Below are 18,253 nucleotides of genomic sequence, written 5' to 3'. Positions count from 1 at the left end.
GGCTGTTCCTGAAATAAAGGAGATTTTTAAAGGGGGGAAAATGCAGCAAGGCCACCACGAAAAAACAGCACAGTGGCTGGAGTGGATAGCACCAAATGCCTCAGCACGATGTGCCTCCTCTCCACCAGCTTCTGCCTCTGGGTGGCAAAAGAATGAGTAAGTAGAAGAAGGATGGTTCTTGGTTCATTTGTCCTTTGCATTGGTTCATTGGTTCATTTATCCCCCACAGTTTGTTTCCCAGTGCATCTCTGCTGGGCACCCAGGGCCAGGATAAGACTGTGGCTGGAGAGCCAGGAGGGAGTTAAATCTGAGCAGGGAGTCCTCAGCACTGCTTTGGGGACACACAGATGCATGGTAGTAGAACTTTGCAACTGAGTGTCTCATCCCCAGCACCTGTGGACACAGGGGCTCTTCCAGCTATGTCTGGCAGCCCTCAAATATGGCTCTGCGTGGCAGCTCTCCTGGCTGCTGTGCTCCCCTGAGCTCTGGCATAGCCAAGCAGCTGCTAGAAATGGGGCAAGGACATGGGAGGAGCCCAGCAGCACCTCTGGGAGCTAGGCTGGAGTGGCTGTTTGCTAGCCAGGGCGCAAGCATGCTGGCCAGCTATGAAAGGCTGGGAGAGGTTCAAGAGCCAGACTGCTGCCAAACTCAGTGCTTGGAAGCTTTTCAGAGAACCACAAAAGTCACTTCTCAGCAAGCGTGGGAACAGGCCGGCTTCAGCCCTGTGCGACAGCTGGGGAAACCAAGGCAGGGCACAGGCTGAGTGAGAATCTGTTGGTTTGGTGTCCCCAAAATGCCCATGCCCTGCCCCGGAGGAGGCAACCTGCCATCATGTCAAGGCATAGGGCTGTCAGCCACCTCCATCCTGCCAGGCTCCCATGTGCTCCTGTGTTTTGGCATAAAGAGAGGGAAGGGGGGATAAAATGAACATCCCTGCTGGCAGCCAAGGCTGCCTGATGGGGAAAGTCTTGGACAACATGCCCAGACACATGTGTTTTGTGTCTCAATTTCTTCCCATGGATTCCTCCACCACAGCAGCGAGGGGCTCAGCAGCCCCAGAGGGCTCCAGCTCAACAGCTCTCAGGCACAGACCAGCTGCTCTGGGGGCTGCTCATCGGGGCTGCCCAAAATTATTTTAGGGAAAGGTCCCCTTGAAGCCTCAAGCTCCATGCAGAGCCATGGAGCAGCCAGAACCACTGCTGCCCCTCGTACCCCTCACCTTTCGGCACCCGTGGTCATCTTCCTCCTTCTCCTGGCTCACCCGACCAGGCTTTTTGCAGATGGAAGGCAGGGTCTGGTTGCAGGGGCTGTCATTCCACCTCCCTTCCTGCAGGGTGGTAAGAAGAGCGGCAGTGAGCCCATCTGACAGCCTGGGAAATGTCCCAGCCCCTTCATCCCTACCTTGGGTCCAAAGACTTTACTTCTCTACACCAAATCCCCAAGGACGATGAGATAGATTCCTCCTATCCCAAAGGCTCAGATGAGCTAGGCTGAACCCAGCTGGAGACACTCCCTGAAGAATGCCTTCCTCAGCAATGAGGATGCTGCAGTGCTCCCTGCAGAGATACAGGATAACCCCCCCCATCCCCTCCAGGTTCTCACCGGTCCCCAGATGGTAACACAGTCCTCCAGGCTGTCACGGAAGTTGTTGGGCTCAAAGGGGTGCCAGTATGTGAACCGCACAGGCGTCCCGTCTGACCACTCAAAGTTCATTTGCAGCTTGAGGTCATTTAGGCCAATCCAGAGCTCCTCCACATCTGCCAGGACAGGAAGGGAGGGAGTGAAGTTCCCTCCTCCTGGATGACCCCGTGCAGAACCCCCCATGACTTCAGCCCTCGTGATGGAACTGGTCTCTGTACCAGCACCTGCCAAAACCCACTCAGGTCTCAGCTCAGACCTCCTTGTGCCAGTGGGCAGGAGAGGGCAGGACAGGGCAGGGCAGCTCCTGCGTGCAAGGATGGACCCCTGGAGTGGGAAATTACAAGGACATGGACCCCCAGAGTGGGAAACACAGGGACATTTGCCTGCAGCTTTCAGAGAGGGGCTAGCAGTATGGGAGTAGAAGTCCAGGACTGCAAGCTCAGGTCCAGTGAACTACTGGTTTTCAACCATTCCCTTTCCAGCACATCCCAGTCTGCTCCAGCCTGGGGGCCAGCAGTATTTCCTCTCCTTCCTCCACTCTCCTATACCTTCTTGCTGGCCTCCTCCAGCAAGTCCAGCAGGATTTTTTTCCCTTCTTTTCCTACATTAACTAGCTGAGACTAGCACCATTCCCAGCTGCAGCTGTGTAGTTTTGACTTAGCACTGCAGGCTCTGGGAACAGGTTTTACATTTGCTGGATGGGAGGATGCACCCAGATTATGGGCTTCTCCAAGGAACACAGCACCTCCCATACTGGGACCTCTGCTCCCTGCACAAGCACAAAGTCAACTCTGCAGCCTCCAGCACATCCAGGGACTTTTAAAACAGGAAAGGGGCTGTTGGCACAGAAAGCTCCTCTTACCTTGCTTGATCTCCTTGGTGACAAATTCCAGCTCAGAGAGGGTGTGGATGCTGACCAAATCACCCCCGCTCCGCAGGCAGGTCTTCTTCGCCTCCTGCCAGCTCTTCTTCTCTCCTACCAGCCGGTAGCAGTTGGACTGGAAGGGCTGCCAGCTGGGCTCACAGTCCACCTTCACCTCCGACCACGAGTCTGGCAGGACACAAGGCAGCCTGAGGGTTCCTGCCCAGCTATCCAGCCCTCTCCTTGGCAGGGAAAGGATTGCAGTCCTACGGGTGCTCAGCAGGTGAACCCAAAGCCGCAGTGGGAAAGCCACGGCCAAAATATAACAGGCAGTGCAAAGTGTGGGAATGGTGGCTTCAGAGCTCCAGGGACAAAACAAAATAAAATCCCTTCTGTCTGCAGAAGAATGAGGGCAGAGTAGAGCAGAGAGCATCCCCTCCCCTGGGGACCACGGGTACAGGCTGCATTCCATCCCTCCCTTACCACCCAACCTGGAATGGCATCAAGCACTTCTTGGAAATGTTCCTTGGGGATGACTTTTCCTAAATCTAGGGAGCTCAAGCCCTGCTCTGCACACCTAGGACACCTGCAAGCTGAGGACACCATGGGCACCTATATGGGCAGCATCCCCTGACCATGCTTGGGTGGGAGGACCAGATGGGTTACAGAGTTGCCCATTCCCAATGCTGGTCATCCCCTGCTCACCCGTCAGAAAGGGGTCAGCGGTGGCATTGGGCTTCTTCTTGCAGACGTAGGGGAGGGCAATGCCACAGTCGCGGTTCTGCCATCCTCCGGATGACTCGGTGCGAATCACCCCGCAGTTCTCCTCACTGGGGTTGTCGGGCTGGTCTGGAGAGTGGGATAAGGAGGGGACAGGCTACTGGGGATAAGGAGGAGTCAGGACAGAGCCACCAATGCAGCTCTCCTGGCTTCAAGACCATTAAAACCCCTTTTATTTTGTTATTTTGCACAATGAAGACATGACCCCAACATGCCCAGGATTACTTACAGTGCCTCAATGCACAAGAACCCAAAGGGTCACTGTTTTACCTGGAAATGTCAATAGCAGTCAAGGGGTCAAAATACCAGACCTGAACTTCTCCTGCCTGTCCTCAAACCTACTCCAAGGGTATCACTGTTTTCCCCCAAGTGTCGTTAGGTGATGGCACCAGGCATGATCAATGGGCCCCCTTCCCTCTGAGTACCCCAGGGTTAGGGATGGATGTCTGCAGCTGGGAACCATTCCTCAGCCACACTCCAGCACTAAGCAGGGATGCAGCAACCCGCCAAACAAGGAATGTCAATCCACATTATCCACAGGGTCAACGAGTGTTTGCAGAAGGCCAATTCCCCCTCAGCACCTGGTGTCCCCTCTTCAGCTCCACAGATGTTCCAGGCTGTTACACAGGCCCCAGGGCTCTCTGTCCCCATGCAGCAAGGAGATATCCTGCAGCAGCCTGGGCCACGTCCCTTGCCATGGAGCCACCTCTGGTGGTCACAGGGTGTTCCTCAAGCCCCATCACCACCACAGCCTCCCCTGTCTCACCATTCTCCCAGTTGAGGTACTTGAGGGGTGAGTTGTCTGACCACTGCCAGCCACCATTGATGTCCAGGTCATTCAGGCCAATCCAGAGCGTAGAGCTGTACCCAGTCAACAAGCCTGGAGCCAACACAGCCAGAGGGGCAGAATCAGTCCCCTAAGCCCAGTTCAGTCCCCAGTTTGTCACCCCCCTCCAACCTGGGGCAGACAGAGCAAACTGGCTCTGCCCACAGCGCCATCAGCTCAGCTCCAAATGAGTGGTGCACAGATAGGCTGCCAGAATCTCACCATTGATGTAGGTCTGCTCATGGATCTCTGTGATGCTCAGCAGGTTGGCCCCTTGCTGCTCACAGCTATTCCAGGCTTCCTGCCATGACAGGGTCGACTGGAAGTTGAACTGGTAGCAGCTGTTTGTGAGGTGATCCTTGTCCCAAAAGGTCTCACAGTCATTGCCTGTGGGGATGAGCAGGGTGAGCACCCAACACAGACACAAAAAAATCCCCAATAAACCAATAAATCCCAATAACATGCTGCTCTGGCACTGCAGACTGCTCACAGGGAGAGACAAGAAACCTTGAAGTCCCCAAGAGGGATTGGCATGGGGTTTTTGCTTTTTCCCATGGGATGTGTCCCCCTACTTACTCTTTATGGGGCAGAAGCCCCACCGCTCGTCCTTGCCATAGTCCTGGGTGGTGGCACACCAGAGGTGCCCATCCTCCCGTCCTGTGCTGGTGCACTCATGAAACCACTGGTTGTCGTACTTGAAGGGGATGGTGCAGGGCTTCCCATGGGAGTTGCCCTGGATGGTGTAAATCTCTGAGGAAAAAGAGGGGCCCTTGCTTGAGGATGTGTCTATGGGGGCTAGAGGGAGATTTGGGGTGAGAGGTGCAGGTTGGCCCGGTGTGGGGGGCTATGTGGCGCCTGAAGGCTTCCCAGTCCCCATCGCCCTGATTCTGCCTGGTTCTGTAGCCCCAACAAGCTGGGACTGAGCTTCCCAGGCAGGACCCAGTTGCTGCAGCCCCACAGCCTCAGCTCACATTTTGGGGTGGTTATTAGGATAACACTAATGCCCAAGGAGGCGTTACCAGAGTAGGACATGGAACACAGATCTTCCTCGGTGCCATACGTCCTCCACTGTGAGCCGTGCACCTGGTCGCCCCTGTCCAGGGAGGAATTGCCCAAGCGGGCACCTAGATGCTGCGAGAGCTGCTCCCCGAGCCCACGGCAGCTCCAGCGCATGTTCACTGACTCGCGGTCGCACTCATAGGTGGCCAAGAGGTGCAGCCCTGCCGTGGCATTAGTCCCATGCCATGATACTCCCAGGCACTGCATGGCCCCCACATTGAAGAGGCGATTTCGGGAGACCCATTTCCACTGCTGGGTTGGGGTACTGGTGTTGCAGCCCTTGGCCAGTCGCACCAGCGAGTCCTTGGTCTCCAGGCAGCCCTGCACGCCCGTGTTGTAGATGAGAAAGACTTTGGAGTCTGGGGAAAGAACAAATGGAAAGGGTGAAAGCATCACTGGGTGAGATTCAGTATGTGCCATGCATGGTCCTGGGTCCTGACAGGACATTCTGGTACTGTGCAAAGCAAGTTTCGGCATGCATTCCTGGGCACAGCACCCGGGATGCTGGGGACCACCACTTCCCTTCAGCACTGACTCGGGGTTTGCCCCACTGCCTATTCCCGCTGGTGGGCTCTGGGCAGAGTGACACAAGTGGGTGTCTGTGTCCAGTGTGGCATCACCAAGGGTGGCTCTTGGGCATCGGAGCCAGTGCAAAGTGCTTGCCCACTCTAACGGCATCGTTAGAGCCGTTCAGAACTGACCTCCCATGGGCAGCACTTGGCTGCAGCATTCCTAGGCATTGCAATGATGCCAGTGCTGGAGAAGCCAATGGCTTCGGCACCAGCCATCTGCTCCAGGCGGAGAAAACCAGAGCAGGGAAAAGCACATCCATCACTGCTATGCATGTCTGCTAAAAACCTGCTAAAAACTGCGGAGCAAACAGGAAGTTCTGGGGAAGGTCTCCCATCCTGTGAAGGAAAATGCCTGCACAGGCCCAGCCCCAGCAAATACAAAATGTCATGTCAGGACCCTTTGGAATCCCAGCCCAGGCATTTGGAGGCAGAAGCCAAGTGAGAGGAATCGCTGCCAGCAGACAGAGGTGCAGCCGACGAGGGAAGACAGGCCGAGATCAACCCTAGCTCCACACACATCCCACAGTCCTGCCTGCTGCCATGGGCCAACCATGCTTCTCCACGGAAATTCCTGACCCACAGCATCACTGGGGGCCACTCCACCATGTGACTTTATCCCAAAACCTGCATAAATCAAAAATCCCAGACATTATGCTGGGACATGCTGCTCCAGCTGATGTGTCAAGTTTAAAAGACACTTTATTTCTTCAAATTAATGTTTCTAAGCTAATAAGCTACCTCAGGGCTTGTCACTGTCTCTTCTTACCCCAACACCCCAGCAAGAATCTTCCTAAAGCACCACATCAACACCACCACTTTTGTTGTTCTTTGTTATAAAACATCCAATTTTTTTCCACCACAAACATTCACCAGAAGTCCAAGTGAACTCAAGGGCCCCACTATATTTAGCTTTGGTTTGCTTTGGTTTTTTGCCATTGTATGAATTTTTTGGGCTGAAAAGGTTTTCATTTCCTATTTCCCCACAACCTCACCCTGCCCAAGCTCTGTTGTTACAGACAGCTCCTGCACATTCAAGCAACAAACATCTTGGCTCACAGAACTTCTCTGCCCTGTGTATGAAAGAAAAAAGAAGTGGAGAAAGACAGGCATCTCCATTTCTTCTGGGAGTTCCAGCATCGACCCAGCTTTGTGTCCGAAATTATGTCAGAGGCCCCATCCCCAACCCAGATGACATTTTTTTGATGATGTCAAATGAACAAAAGTGAAGCTTGTTTGCAGGGCTTTATTTAATTTAACGGAAACATTTCATTTCACTGAAAATATTTTTTAAATCGTGGCAAGTGAGAAAATAAGCAAAAATCTAGACAGGGCTGATTCTGGCTGGCCAAAGCTCAGGCTCCTTAAGCTGGTGCTGGTGTTTCTCCAGCTGGAACTGGCCTGATCCCGACCTGGACAGTGGGAGACCAACTCATCTCCCACCAAACACCCTCTCCCCATGCCAGCACCACCCATGCCACACCCAGCCCATTGCTTTCCCCTTCCCACCTAGAGAGAGGGCAGTGAAGCCCCTCCAGCACCAGGGCTATGGGGGTCTTTTAGCAGGTTTGGGTGATGTAGCATCAGTGCTGTGACCCAATGGAGCAGGATGAGGCCTCCCTGGGGCCTGATGCCACAGTGGCTCCTCTGCAAGGAGCCAAACACCAGTCCTTTACTCCTTAGAACAGAAAAGCTGCTGCTCTACCACAGAGAGCACCAACAACAGGACACCTGGGAGCCCTGTCTTGCAAGAAAAAATTGAGTTGGAAAAGCCCTGGAGCAGCTCAGGAATCAGTGTCAGGTGCTCAGCGCCGCACTGGGGCTGGCAGCACCATGCAAGGGCCACACTCACCAGTGGTCCTGCAGCGGCACCGTGCTCAAGGAAGCCATCCAGACTGGAGGCGGCAGGCCTGGGGCCAGAGAAGCACAAAATACCATTTTACTCTAAAAAGAGTAAAATGAGGAAGAGCTAGAGGTAGGAAATTATAGGCTATGGGATGGGATTTGGGCAGCCCCTGCATGCTGCAAGCAGCTCAGCCCCTGGGCTCAAAGAAGGCAGGAGAGGCCATGCAGTGCATGTCCCCAGTGTCTGCTGGGCCATGGAGGAATGGCAAAGCTCCAGCACCAGCTCAGCCCTGGCACCACCCCCAGCTCTTCCAGCAAAACTGCTCGCTGCGCACTGCTGGGGAGGAGCTGGGGGGATGACCTGCATGAGCTCAACACAAGGCAGCAAAGCTGTGCTTCATCAAAAATACACCTTTCTTTCCCTTATTTCTACGGAATTTTGAATTGACTGGGTCCATGGTGTGCATGACATTGGCAGTGGTGCTTGGATAAGCTGCTGGACACTGACAGGAGCATGCAGCATTCCTGACCCCAGGATAGATGTGTAGTTGGGTAGGAGGAGACAAGTTTGGATCAATGAATCCCTTTTCTCAAGCTGGTATTCTGCAGAGCAAACCCAATCCTTGCAGGAGGTGGCTCCAGAGGAGCATCCCAAAGGGACTGGGGATGTCCCCGTCCCTTCCAGGGCCTGCTCTCCTCCACTGCCCTCAGTAGCCATGGCAGGACTCCTTTCAGAGATGTTCCTCAGGTTTTGGTACCCACCTGTGGACCTGAAATCACACAGGCAGAGCTTTCCAAACGCCCTCCAGTTATGCAAACCCACCTACATCAACACCTGCAGATCCTTCCCAAAGAGGAGCTGTCCTCTGGCACAGGACAAAGAGCACTGGAAAACGCAATCCTGCTGGATGCTCTGCCTGGAATCACCAAAATTAAACCACGGCTGGTATTGGCATGCTCTGTCTCTCCCTCCTGCATCCTCCCTCTTTTGAGCAGGGCAAGCTTGGAGCAGCTCTGACCCATCACATCCTGGTCCTCCTCCTCTGTGGAGGACTTGTGAAAGCAAAGCAAAATCCCACACACTTCCCTCAAGGATGGTGTCTTGCTCCAGCCATGCAGCCACTGGGATGCTGCCTTCAGCCTACTGGTGGGATGAGAGAAAGCAGCTGGTGCTACACGGCAGTGTGATGGTGGGGACAGGGGGAACTGGGACTGAAAGCAGGACACTGGCTCTGCCAGCAGAAACACTCTCCTCACCCATGTGGGAAATACTGGGTGCTCATGCCTGAGCACCACAGGAGAAATTGTCCTTGGCACTGGTGGCTGAACACTGCAGGAATGGAGAAGCTGCCATCTTTTGAGGCAGCCCTCAAGGGAGCTTTTACACCCTGTGCTGGCTCCAGGTTCTTTTTCTTACTCAAAAAAAGCACGTTCTTGGCCAGCAGGAAGCCTGAACTGAAGGAACTCAGGTCAACCCTTCCCACAACAGCTTTACCACCTCCAAGCAAATATGGAAAACTTCACAAACTTTCAGTAATTTTGGGGACTGTGAACAGCACTGGATGATAGAGGCCACAAGGACAGTGGACAGAGAAAGCCCTGCAGCACAGCATGGATGGGCATCCTTGGTGCCACCAAGCCCCAAGCACATTCCAGCTCAGCCACACACAACACCCAGAGCATCCCTGCTTCACTGCATTTGTCACTCTCCTATCACCATCAGGGAGCAAATTCAAGAAAGGACCCCGGCCCCAGTTATCCTGGAGCAGCTACAGGGATCTGGCTTCAGTTACAACTGAAAGCAAATGCTGTCCCAAACATGTCAGTGCTGCGAGGTTCTGATATGACATCCCTGCCAGCCCCTGCCACCTTTCTGGCTTCTCTGTGAGGGTGATCATGGCACCGTGTGATGCCAGAGCCCCTTGCAAACCTCTGGAACTCAGCCCTGCCCCGCAGCTGCCCTGGGAAAGGTGCTCCCTGCCCTTGTTCTCACTCAAGGTTCCCCTTCATGTGGGATGTCCCAAAAAACACAGCTCCAAGTTGCTTGTGCAGGAGGCTGAACACAGCCGCAGCCACAGGGACGGATCCTCTCGGAGGTTCCTGTGTTGCAGACACACAATGGGTATGATTTGCTCCAACCCAGACAGTAAAGGCAGCAAAGCCTTGGAGCCCACAAGGTGCCCTAGCCACTCCAGCAAACAGGGCTCCACTGGCACTCTGAGACTCATGAGCTCCCTCAGGGGCTGCAGCCCTCTGTGCTTACTAACACCTTCATTTGGATCTGTGAGCCCAGAAAAAGATTTTACCTTGTAACATCCTGCAGCAAGAAACCCACCCTTCACTTGCAAGGTGCAAAGGAATCCCCATTTCAGCCTGAATCTCCTCATATAATGTGCCTCACCTGCCAGCAGACAGGGCACAGCAGCCCCAAGCCACCTACTCCAAACCACCATCTTTTCAGCCCATTTTTGCAGCCCAAGGGTGAGCAGTGGCTCTGAAACCCACATGGCACCGATGAGTGAAAAACTGCAGGAACCGGGAACTCATTCACAATAAACATCATGGGGATGCACCAAGTATAGGGGAAAGATCAGCAGCAAAGAAAACTTCCCCTGGAATTAAAAGAACAAAAAAAACCACAGAAAAATATGACCAAAAAAAATGCAGACAGGCTGGGAGAGCAGGGGATGTTCAGCCTGGAGAAGAGAAGTTTCTAGGGAGACCTTAGAGCCCCTTCCAGTGCCTAAAGGGGCTTCAGGAGAGCTGGACAGGGACTTTGGACAAGGGTCTAGAGTGACATGACAGTGGCTTTAAGCTGGAGGAGGGCAGGGTTAGATGGCACACTGGGAAGAAATTCTTTCCTGTGAGGGTGGAGTGGCCCTGGCACAGGTTGCCCAGAGAATCTGTGGCTGTTCCACCCTGGGAATCTCCAAGGCCTGGTTGGATGGGGCTTGAAGCAGTCCATACTGGTGGAAGGTGCCCCTGCCCATGGCAGAGGGTGGAAGGAGATGGTCTTTAAGGACCCTTTCAACGCAAACTATTTTGGGGCTCCACAAAGAACCAAAAATCATTGCTCGTGGAATATAGGAGAGTTTCACCTGACAGAGCCTCAGCTGGGCCTAGCTTGCACAGCCCTGAAGAAGAGAAGGAACTGCTGGAATGGGGAGAGACCAGCCCAAAAATTCACCTTCCAGTGACATTTGGGAGGGCAGGACCCCAGGACTGCCTCTCACCATGCCCAGTCAGTTCTGCTGAGGGATACAGCAGGGTCACAGAAAAGTCCCAACTCCATCCTGAATTTCACATTACTGGACAAATTATTCCTCTGGAGGAAAATCCCCTTCCTGGAGAGAAGTTCCCAGCAAAGCCCAGGTCCAGCAGTCAGCCCAGGCATGGTTGATGCTTAGTCGTGGTGTGGAGAAGAGCAAAAAGCATAGTCACTGCCATGAAGAGCACCAATTTTTGGCCAAAGGATGCCTGTGCATCCTTCTGCGGGCTGGGAATGGGGAACAGTGATAAAGGCATCAGCTGTGCCCATGGGAGCTCCCAACAGCACAGCTGGACCATCCCTGCTGCCAGTGACCACACGACTCAAGAGCATTCCCAGCCTGCGGGAGGGACATCACAGCTCTACCTCCCCCCCAGCTGCTTCTGGCATCCATACAACTCCTTAGAGAGGAACTTCAGACTAAAAAAAAAAATAAAAGGGAAGGAAATGCAGCCGTTCTGGCAGGCCCAGGACACGTCTGGCTCAGGAAAGGCACCAGTCCTGTCTGCTCCAGAACTGAGAAGAGACACAACCCCCAACCCTGACGCTCCTAAATTAGAGGTTTACAGCAAATGAGCAATGATACCCAACATCCCACAGCATCACCCAGCACAGCACAACCCTGAGACTTGGCTGGGGCCAAACTTGCCAGAAGCAGTTCTGGGTGCTCCAAGTCAAGCTCCAGAATAAAAGAGGGTGGATGTTGTTTTGTTTTAAAAACAGACCTCAGGGAGTTAAGGACCTCTTGCTACAAAGAAGAAAGTGAAGCGTATGACAGTCTGGTTGGGGGTATGGAGAAGCTGGAGGTGCACTTGGAGCTGAGAAACTCCTCTTGGCTGGCCCAGCAGACAGAGAGAAGCTGCTGTTTATATGGTGGGAGCTGTACGTGATGAGCTCCTTACTTGGCTACAATGATGATGGCTACCTACCACCCTGCTCACTCCTGCCGTCTCACAAAGGTTTTGGAAAGGAGCTCCATACTTCAGCTTCTCTGCAGACATTAAGAAGCCCATTCTCCCAGCATGCTGCCTGGGTGACAGATGAAAGAATGCATTCCAGAAGGGATGCTTGTCTCCTGGCAGCCCAAGGGACTCACCACAGCAGCAGCCACACGGGAGACAAGAGCCCCAGAATCTGCCCTCCAGTACCCACCAAAGGATAGAAGGATGGAAATTTTCCCCTATTTCTCCCTCGACCTGGCCCAGGCTCCAGCCCTGCAGCAGCTGCATCCATCCAGAGGTTCTGACTCCCAAGGAACGCAGGGAGATCAAGGCAGCACTATCCACTGAATAGGCTCCAGCCAGGATGGAGGAATGCAATGGATTCCACCAAGAACACAGTGGGAAAGGCAAAGGCTCTCTCCCAGGACACAGTGATCAAACACTCACCCCTGAGAACTGCTCTGGCCCCAGATCCTCTGACTGTTCCCATTCCTTAACCACCAGCAGCCCACACCCCTGGACAGCAAAATGGCCAGTGGTGTGATGTGACGTGCAGGACAACTCTGACATGTCCTCATAGACAAGGTGCTCCCAGCGCAGTTGGCAGAGGACTTATCAAATATTTCAAAACTACTAAAGAAATTCCCCCCAAAATGATGAAAGATCCATAGATTTCTCCTCCCTTGTTTTTCCAGTACCACTCCTAATGATACTTCCCTGAGCTGTGGTATCACTGTCTCTGGACAGGGACACCCCTATTCACCAAACCCAAGAACATTCACACTACCAGGGTCAGTCTCTGGTGTCCCACATCTATATATTTTTTAAATTAAAATTACCATGAAACTTCCCACTGGCTGCCCTTTGTCTGCCTCATGCCCAGCACCTCCAGACCAGGAATTACTGGACAAATGGGGCCTTTACTACAGAGTCCCAAGTTGCTGGGTCAGGATTCAGATGGAGGAATGGGAAAAGCTCAGTCGTCCATTCCACCTATGCACCATCCTGCAAACAAGGCTATTTCACATGGAAAATCCCATATGCGTCCCTATTGCGACATCACGAAGTGCAGTGCAGGACTGAGCAGTGGGATGGAAATTATATTGGAAAATACCCCTGAAACCACCAAACTTTTGCTCCCAGACTAAAGAGTGCTCCCAGGAATTTGCAAGTCAATCCACTAATCATCTTCTAATCTTTAAGAAATTACAGATGGCTCTTTAAGAACAAGAGCATCTGTGTGGGTCTCGTTTGGGCTCCAAGCAATCTTAGGAATGAGAAAAATGTTGATGCTGTGTGAGCTCTGCACAGTTCAGATTAATTAAAATCCTGCTCCTCACTGCACGTGAAGAACTAAATTTACAAATTGCTTAAACAACCCTTCAGGAAATGCTGGCTTAGGCTGGGCTGGAGTGGATGGGAGGGCAGCTACCACTCCCTCTCCCACCCAAGATCTAGCCACATTCATGGAGCTGAGCAGGGCATGATGGTCTAGTGTGTAACACTGGGACCTCTGGCAGAGCTGGACCAAAGCCTTCCCTTCCCTGCTCCAAGCACCCACTGAGGCAATGGGACCAGAGCCTCTTGTGATGGACTTATCATCTGGAAAAAATTTAGTACAGAGGGATGATAACACCCTCAGCACACATTTGCTTTGATTTCGGGGCAAAATGTTTCCTTGGAAAACACTTAAGGAAGTAATACTTAAGGAGAGTGCCTCTGCCTGCAGGGAAAGGTGAAAAATCCAGCCAGAGAGAAAATGAAACCAGAGAGAAAAATCTGCAACGTGGCTTTAACCATCACTACGATGTCAATGCCTGAAAATGCCTTTGTACATGCTGGCAAGGAGCACCTCCCCATGGGAAACCACCTGGGGTCCCCACACCAGCTGGGTGGCTTTAGGGGAAGGGGACAGTTTTGCAGTTGAAAAGTTTTGCATGGAAGGTTAAATTAAATCTCTTTTCACTCTTGTCATTCTTGCACAAGCACCATCCCCAGCGCTGCTGCCACGTCCCAGTGGCTGCTGTGGCTGCAGATGGGGAGGTGAGATCGCCACTGTCTCTTGCGCCCTGCCAGGCTCCAGCAGCAAAGCTAACACCTCTGACCCCTTTTCCCACTCCCAAACAGTCTGAAGAAGATCAAGATATAATTTCTTGGGGCTGCATTTGCCATGCAACAAGCTATTTCCATTAGGAAGGGGAAAATGGGGGGGAAATTCATGTAAAGGCTGCTCTGTTTGCTCTACAGGCTGTAAATTCTTTCCAGGTGCCTTTTGCATTCTCTCTTGCCCCACAGCTGGCATGGCAGGACCTACACTGAGCACGGGATAAGTGGGAAGTCGAACCAGCACCAAGTCCTGGCATTGAGACAAGGAGCTTGTCCTGCCTGCAGCCATAGCAGAATGGGAGCTGCTGCCTCAGTTTCCCTGAGAAGGTATGTGGATGCCCACACAATGCTGCACAGATGGGTGAACTGGAGATGTCCCAGCAAGGAGCCCCAAATCTCTGGCCAAGAGCTCTGCTCCACCTTTCTGGCTGTCCTGGAGGTGAGGGTTTGGCACAAACCTCTCAAAGAAGCAAGAGCTCCCCAGGGGAATCAATGCTTGTCTGCTGGGCTGGCCTGCACAGAAAGTGTCCTCGGGAACAAGGAACTCTTGGGACTACTCCAACCTGATCCCAAACTCCCAGTAAGCACTCTCTGAGCTGCAGTGCAGGCTGGTGCTGGATGTGGTGCTTACATCGGCAGCATCCTCTGCCCCCTTCATCCACCAGGCCCAAAACAGGACTGACGCAGGGCAGAAGGAGCTGAAAGTGGGGATGGGGAACAGAAGAGCTGAGGGTGCTCAGCACCAGCAAGGCATGAGTGACACGGCCCTGTGGGCTGGCGGCCGCTGAAAGCTGCCTTGTTCCTCGCCCAGGCCCGGCATGGGGTCGGCTGCCACCGCTCCCGCCCCACGGCCGGGATAGAGGTGCCTCTGTCCTCGAATTGCCAGACTTGGATCCCACTGACATTTTTTGGGATGAAACAGCCAGAATCAGCCTGTAAAGGTAGCAAAACCTTGCTGAAATGAAATAACCCCCTAAAAGCCCACAGAAGGAGGAATTCACGGCCGTCAAGTAAATTATGAGGAGGTCTAACAGGAATTCAGCTGTGAAAAGTCCAGCTGAGATGTCTACAAACAGCAGCAAACCCTGACCGCTCTTCCAAGTGCCCTAGGATACAGGGGTCTCCTTTCCCATTGCTTCCTACTTTCTCCATCTCCCAGCCAAGCAGTTTCTCCTCTGATCCCAAACCAACCCTTTGCTTGGCATGGGACTGCTGCCCACTGTCATCAAGTCCATGACCCCATGCTTGCCCCTTCAGTGAGGCATCTCAGCCCCAAGGCACTGTGAGACTGAGGGGAGAGGGGAAAGCCCTGGGGGGGGCAAGGGGAGATGGGGGAGGGGTTCAGTGTGTTCCTATGCTTCCAAATCTGCTTTGGATTTGCTAAATGTGCTCTGACAAAATAGGCCAAGGGATTACAGTTGTTATTTTCAGGCAAAAGTAGCCAATTTTGCTTTCTTTTCAAATCTCAGAATTTTCTGAATAGAGCCAAAATAATTCAAGGGAGCCCCCAAAGCGGTTCCTTCGTTCTAGGCTAGACTGTCCTGGCATGAAAAGAGTCTCAAACAGCAATTTCAGGGGCCATGCAGAGAAGCCTCCAGTGTCTGGCTCATGGTGCCTTCAGAAGGTTAAAAAAAGGTAAAATACAACCCGCTGACTTTATTGTGAAGACTTACTAGGAAAAAAAAAAAGTTTGCAAATACCCACTCGGGCCCCGATCCGATCAATAAAAGACTTTATGAAAATCTTCTTCATAAGATTAACACAACGGGAAAGGGGAGTGGGTCAGGATGGGAGAGTGCGGCAAGCTCCAACAAACCCCTTCGGCCCCTTCCCGACCTCCCGCTCCGCGAACTGGCCTCCCCGGAGAGACAAAGGGCTGGAGCGGGCTGCGGAGCGCGGCGAGCCGGCGGCCGCCCCCGGCCCGGGAGCCCCCCCTGCCCCCCCCGCGGCCGCGGAAGCGTTCCCGCCGGCCTCGGCCAGCGCTGCGTGGCCGCTCGGCGCGGGGAGTTAAACTCAAGAGTGATAAAAGGGAGCGAAAACTCGGCGGAACGGGAAAAAACCACGGCGCGATCAAACTGGAGAAAACAAAACGCGGCGGAAGGCGCCACGACCGGAGAGAGATGGAGTAAAACAAACCGTAGTAAAAGCAAATAAAACATTCCGCGAGGAAATAAGCCACAGCTCTGTGACCCGCGTTAGAGCGAGGCGGCCCCCCCGCCCTGCGCGCCGCCGCCGGGGTCCCGCCACCCGCCCCGGGGGAGCCCGGACGGGGCGCGTCCCCAGCCCCGGTCTGGCTCCTCGACGTGGTTTGGCTCCTCGCCCCCCTTTTCCTCCCGATAAGAAAACTCGGGAAAGTGGAGGGAGGGAGAGCGCGGTCCCACCTGGCTGCGCAGCGCCGAGCACCAGCTGGAGCCCGAGGAGGCAGCACAGGGGGCCGCGGAGAGCGGGGCACCGCGGGGCGCGCACGGGCCGCGCTCCCGCCGAGCCGCGCCCCATCCCCGGCACTGCCCGCTCCGCTCCGCTCCGCTCGGGCCCCTCCTGCCGCTCCTGCCGGGCCGGGAACGCGGACGGGGAGGGGGCTGAGGGGAGGGGGAGAAGGAGGAGAAGGAGGAGGAGGAGGGACGCGAGCGGGAAAGGGAGGGAAAGAAAGGGGCGGGGGGTGGTGGTGGGGGGGAGAATGTTACAAAATAAAATAAGAAAAAAAACCGAAGCGTGCTCGCCGGGCTCAGACACTGCGTCAGCAGACCGGGGCCTGGCCCAGCGGCGAGAGAGCGGGGCGCGGCCCGAGGCCGGGGGGGCTCCTCCCGCTGCAGCGCATCGCTGGGGTGGGGGTCCGGGGATGAAGCGGGGGAGTGGCAGAAACGAAGCCCAGCCTGGCCAGGGCGTCCCTGCAGACGCTCGGGGATGGCTGGCTCCCCCAGCAGAGTACCCATGCTGCCTTCTCCGCACCCCCGGTGGTCGCAGTGCCCCGGTACGGGGCGGAGGGTGTGGGGCAGATGCCGCCGGTCCCGCGTCGGGTCCCGCTGCGGGTCCTCAGCGTGGGACCCCACCTCTCCGGGGAGAGGAGCCAAGGGCTGCCTTGAACTCCCACCACACATCGTCGCTTGCACCTCTGGGTGCCCAGCAGTTATCTCATTCCAAGCACAGCTGGCCCAGCTGGATCTTCCTCCATCCATGCCTGTGGCACAGAGCTAGGCAGCTCCCAGTCCAGCCGTGGATGCTGAAGTTGGACGTGGCTCACTGCACCTTCCATGACAAGCCCAGTCCCTCCAGCCATGGGGTGCTGGTACAGCTCTCCAGCTTCTGGTGCTCTGCTTAGGGCATGAGACAAAGAACATCCACAATATCCGATGTAGGCTCCACATCCAGAAGCTGAACGTAAAAGACTTTTAAAAACTTTTAAAGAACTTCTAAACTTTTATTTTCACACCTCCACTCCAGCAGGCCACAAAAAACAAAACAAAAACAAAACAAAACAAAACAAACAAAAAAAAAAAAAAACCAAAAAAAAAAAAAAACACACCAAAACCAAACAAATAAACAAAACCAAAAACCAACCACCACCAACAACAACAACAACAAAGCCAAACACCTCCATGGCCACAAAAGCCACCCAAAGAAGGCAGTATACATGGAAAACACTAGAAGTTAGCATATTTCTGGCTTTTTACACCCGTTTGGTGCATTTGGGTGATGCTCATGGTGCCCGTTCTTGTGGGAGCATCCCTAAGTGTGTAGAAACCCCACCTCCTCAAACTCTCCTGGGATTTGAGCAGTGCAGGGAAGGTCAGTCAGCCCTTGAAACACAGACTCTGCCGTACAGATTCAGGGGAGATGATGCTTTCGAGGAGACCAAGCTGATGGCAGAGCTCCCGGGAGCAGGATCTGGCACCAAGAGGGCACAAACCCCTGAGGGGGTGAGGAAGGGGTGTGAGCCAGCCATGTTTTGGCTGTTCTTCAGAAAATGAACGAATCTGTTGTTTCCCAGTGAGGCAGGAAGGACCTCCAGGCTGGTGCCAGGATGGGCCTTGGGGATGCAAGCCCTCTGGGGGGGCTAATTAAGCACATCAGCATCTGGACTGTTGGTTTTTCTAAAGCAGGGATTATTTTTTAATTGAAACAGCACTGAGAGAAAGGCCTTGCTGGCCCCCATGGCTGCCACAGGAAACAAGGATGACAGCCCAGAGGAGAGGAAGGAATCATCCAGATACTCTCTCTTCTCCCAAAAACTTGGAGACCACTCCAGGGGATGCCACCCACTGAGACACCAATGGCTGGACATGATGGGGCTGTGAAGTCCCGTGGGGGATCCTCCACACATCCTGGACAAACCTGACATCCATTTCAAGGAAGTTG

The 18,253-nt window shown here is 54.0% G+C and overlaps 1 protein-coding gene across 1 annotated transcript in view; it reads right to left on the bottom strand.

Moving 5' to 3' along the window:
• MRC2 (mannose receptor C type 2) overlaps positions 1 to 16,458 on the bottom strand; it is a 28,669-nt gene extending 12,211 nt beyond the window's left edge. The window contains exons 1-9 of the mRNA XM_041399040.1: positions 16,279 to 16,458; positions 5,129 to 5,527; positions 4,686 to 4,859; positions 4,332 to 4,496; positions 4,050 to 4,163; positions 3,209 to 3,352; positions 2,504 to 2,692; positions 1,603 to 1,757; positions 1,220 to 1,327 (exon numbers count right to left, since the gene is read on the bottom strand). Coding sequence (XP_041254974.1) covers positions 1,220 to 1,327; positions 1,603 to 1,757; positions 2,504 to 2,692; positions 3,209 to 3,352; positions 4,050 to 4,163; positions 4,332 to 4,496; positions 4,686 to 4,859; positions 5,129 to 5,527; positions 16,279 to 16,393 — 1,563 coding nt within the window. The 5' untranslated portion in view covers positions 16,394 to 16,458. The remainder of the gene's footprint in view (positions 1 to 1,219; positions 1,328 to 1,602; positions 1,758 to 2,503; positions 2,693 to 3,208; positions 3,353 to 4,049; positions 4,164 to 4,331; positions 4,497 to 4,685; positions 4,860 to 5,128; positions 5,528 to 16,278) is intronic.
• Between the last annotated feature and the right edge of the window lie 1,795 nt (positions 16,459 to 18,253).

The sequence above is a fragment of the Onychostruthus taczanowskii genome, unplaced genomic scaffold (genome assembly GCF_017590055.1).
Source record: "Onychostruthus taczanowskii isolate IOZ18803 unplaced genomic scaffold, ASM1759005v1 scaffold152, whole genome shotgun sequence".
Lineage (NCBI taxonomy): Eukaryota > Metazoa > Chordata > Aves > Passeriformes > Passeridae > Onychostruthus > Onychostruthus taczanowskii.
Note: the sequence above shows the minus strand (reverse complement) of the source record. Positions and strands in the feature narration are given on the sequence as shown.